Source organism: Mus caroli, unplaced genomic scaffold (genome assembly GCF_900094665.2).
Source record: "Mus caroli unplaced genomic scaffold, CAROLI_EIJ_v1.1 scaffold_10127_1, whole genome shotgun sequence".
Taxonomy (NCBI): Eukaryota; Metazoa; Chordata; class Mammalia; order Rodentia; family Muridae; genus Mus; species Mus caroli.
Genome location: NW_018390602.1, coordinates 1 through 3442, shown reverse-complemented (window position 1 = coordinate 3442; position 3442 = coordinate 1). Strand labels below are relative to the sequence as shown.

The window sequence follows — 3442 nt, the reverse complement described above, 5'->3', positions numbered from 1 at the left end:
AGTTTCTCCTTCGGGATATCATTTGAAATGTATATAAAGAAAATATCTAAATGTCTAGATAAATAAATAAATAAATAAATAAATAAATAAATAAATAAATAAAAGAAAACCCAAACTGCCATCTCAGTTTCTCCTTCTTACCAGGATACTCCAGAGCCTACTAGCTCCACCTCACCAGAGCCCTCCCATTCCCGTGTGCCAGCTGCAGGTTGCTCCAATCATCTTGCATTGGCACTAACCTTCACCCCTCCTATTACTCGCTCTAGGGCCACAGCCAACCCCCCAAGTTGTTCCTCTCCAGGGACACCTAATCCAGGATTGGGCCTTCCTCTGAGGGAAGTTTGGGGGTAGATGGTCTTGTCAGAGTTCATGTTCCATTCTCACTGAGTGAACTTTCTCAAATAAAAATCAGACTGTATTTCTACATCTCTGACTCCTCTGCCTTTACTAAAGAGTTCTAGTACATTACTCAATCTCTTTTTTTATTTTTAATTTTTTATTAGATATTTTTTCATTTACATTTCAAATGCTATTCCCCTTCCTAGTTTCCTCTCCAAAAGTTCCCTATACCCTCCCCCACCCCACCCTGCTCCCCAACCCACCCACTCCAGCTTCCTGGCCCTGGCATTCCCCTGTACTGGGGCATATAATCTTTGCAAGACCAAGGGCCTCTCCTCCCATTAATGGCCAACTAGGCCATCCTCTGCTACATATAGAACTAGAGTCACAAGCTCTGGGGGTACTGGTTAGTTCATATTGTTCTTCCTATAGGGTTGCAGACCCCTTTAGCTCCTTAGGTACTTTCTCTAGCTCCTTCATTGGGAACCCTGTGTCCCATCCAATAGATGACTGTGAGCATCCACTTCTGTATTTGCCAGGAATAACCCTATTAAAAAATGGGGTACAGAGCTAAACAAATAATTCTCAACTGAGGAATACAGAATGGCTGAGAAGCACCTGAAAAAATGTTCAACATCCTTAATCATCAGGGAAATGCAAATCAAAACAACCCTGAGATTCCACCTCACACCAGTCAGGATGGCTAAGATCAAAAATTCAGGTGACAGCAGATACATTACTCAATCTTATACCTTGATCTTACATGATGTACTTATGATCCTTATTAATAATTTACTTCCTGATGAATGCTAGAAAGTTTGGGAACAGGCAAAAATACATGCAGACAAAATTCATCAAACAGATAAACATATCCAATCAGATCTGAGGCAGTACCGGACAAAGATCCTTGATGGAATTATAATTCCATGGGTGGTATTTTAGCCAGAGATAGATTCATAATCTGCCTCCTGGCTGATCTCTATGAGGCAGCCTTAAAACCAGTAAATTTTGAAAAACTCCAAGAGGTTATCCAGAACAAACAGGAAAACCCATCCCAATTTTTAGAATGCCTCACAAAGGCTTTGTTACAATGCACTAATCTGGACTCTGAAGACCCAGAAGGTAAGCAACTTATGATGACCTACTTTTATTCCCAGAGCTACCCCAACATCAAAGCTAAACTTAGGCAGGTGGAGAACTGCCCTAACTCCATAGGCAAAAGTTTTTGTGCTGGCCTTCAAGGTGTACCATGAGAGAGATGAGAAAGCCCACAAACAAAAATATCACATGCTCGCAAAGGCTTCCCAACCAGTTCCAGCTATTGCCTTGGACTTCAGGTCTTCTAAGGCTCAGAGACCACCAGGCCCCTGCTATAGATGTGGTCAACAAGGTCACTGGGCAAGGCTTGCCCTACCCTCTGCAAGCAAAGGGGGCCATATCCTAGGTGCCATTGGGAGGGACATTGTATTGTCAATTGCCTTCATGCCATGCAAGAGAGAGGGGCATCACTCCCAGGGAACCCTCTAGCTGATCTCCTAGGCTTGACTATGGACGACTGAAGAGGTCCAAGATATGTCAACCTGACCATGGCCATCACTAGCAGGGAGACCCAGGTAGCCATCATGGTATGTGGACAGACCATCTCCTTCTTCTTGGTCACTGGGGCCACTTATTTGGTGGTTTTGGGGACCCACTTCCTCTCACGTTTTCCTTTCATTGGGGTAGGAGGACAGTCTTACCTTCCTCACCAGACCCCACCATTTAATTACATTTTTAGGGGTGTACCTCTCACCCATTCCTTTTTGGTAGTGCCAACATGTCTGGTCCCCTTATTGAGAAGGGATATTTTAGCTAAGTTGGGAGCCTCTATTTCCTTTGCTTTCCCCATTCGCCTAAACTCAAGCTTGGCAGCAGTCACTCTGCTCCTTCTTCTAGCCAGTCAACCTAATAGCACTAACATGTTGTTTCCTTTACCAGCTTCTCATGTGGACTCCGAAGTTTGGGACATCCCTCTGTTGCTCAACATCATTCTCCTGTTGTCATTCCGTTATTGGACTCTAGCAGGTACATCACCCAAGCTCAAGACCCCACCTCCTCTCTCTCCAGATCCTCAGGGGACTTAAGCCTATCATTTCTGACCTTAAGGAAAAAACTCATTTGTCCCACCTCCCCCCCCCTTTAACACCCCTCTATTAGCAGTTAAGAAACCTAATGGTACCTATCACCTGGTTCAAGACCTCAGGTGCATTAATTCTGCAGTTGTGGCATAACCCTATACTTTTCTTTTCACTATACCCTCAGAGACTTCCCATTTCTCAGTCATGGATCTCAAGGATATATTTTTCTCTATTCCTCTAGATGCACAGTCACAGAACATATTAACCTTTACCTGGACAGATCCTGAAACTCACTTCTCTACCCAACTTACCTGGACTGTTCTACCTCAGGAATTCAGGGACAGTCCACACTTATTTGGCCAGGCCCCGGCTTCTGACTCACTCTATCTCTCCCTAAATCTAAGATTGTGCTTTACTTAGATGATATCCTTCTCTGCAGCCCTTCTCTAGATATTAGCCAAGCTGACAACTCTGCTCTTCCTTTCTAGTCCAGGTTACAGGGTCTCACCTTCTAAAGTCCAACTCTCCACTCCTCAGGTCATGTATGTAGGACTAAAAATTACCCCAACCCACGAAGCTATTACCTTATATAGAAAATATCTGATTTGATCTCTAACTGTTCCTTCTACAAAGGAAGAGATTTTATCATTCCTAGGAATAGTTAGTTTTTTCCTTCCTGGGTTCCTTCCTTTTCCCTCCTTTCCTGCCTCTTATATGAAGCAGCAAACCTTTTCTCAAACCTGTTACCAAGGCCATTCAAAGATTCCAACAGGCTCTCCTTGAGGCTGCAGCCTTACAACTCCATGATCTGACTCGTCCTTTTTCCGTCTATGTCACTGAAAAAGAGATATTTGCCCTTGGAGTCTTAGGTCACCAACTGGGACCCTCTTTTTTTTTTAATTTTTAATATTTTTATTACATATTTTCCTCAGTTACATTTCCAATGCTATCCCAAAAGTCCCCCATAGCGCCCCCCACTTCCCTAC

General features: G+C 43.6%; 1 protein-coding gene across 4 annotated transcripts in view; it reads right to left on the bottom strand.

Moving 5' to 3' along the window:
• LOC110288726 (solute carrier family 22 member 27) overlaps window positions 1–3265 on the bottom strand; it is a 61046-nt gene extending 57781 nt beyond the window's left edge. For 3 of the 4 annotated variants that reach the window (XM_029473882.1, XM_029473879.1, XM_021154996.2), the window contains exon 1: window positions 3197–3265. In XM_029473882.1, the coding sequence (XP_029329742.1) occupies window positions 3197–3212 (16 nt within the window). In that variant the 5' untranslated portion in view covers window positions 3213–3265. The other variant, XM_029473881.1, reaches the window with a different exon arrangement.
• Window positions 3266–3442: the final 177 nt, after the last annotated feature.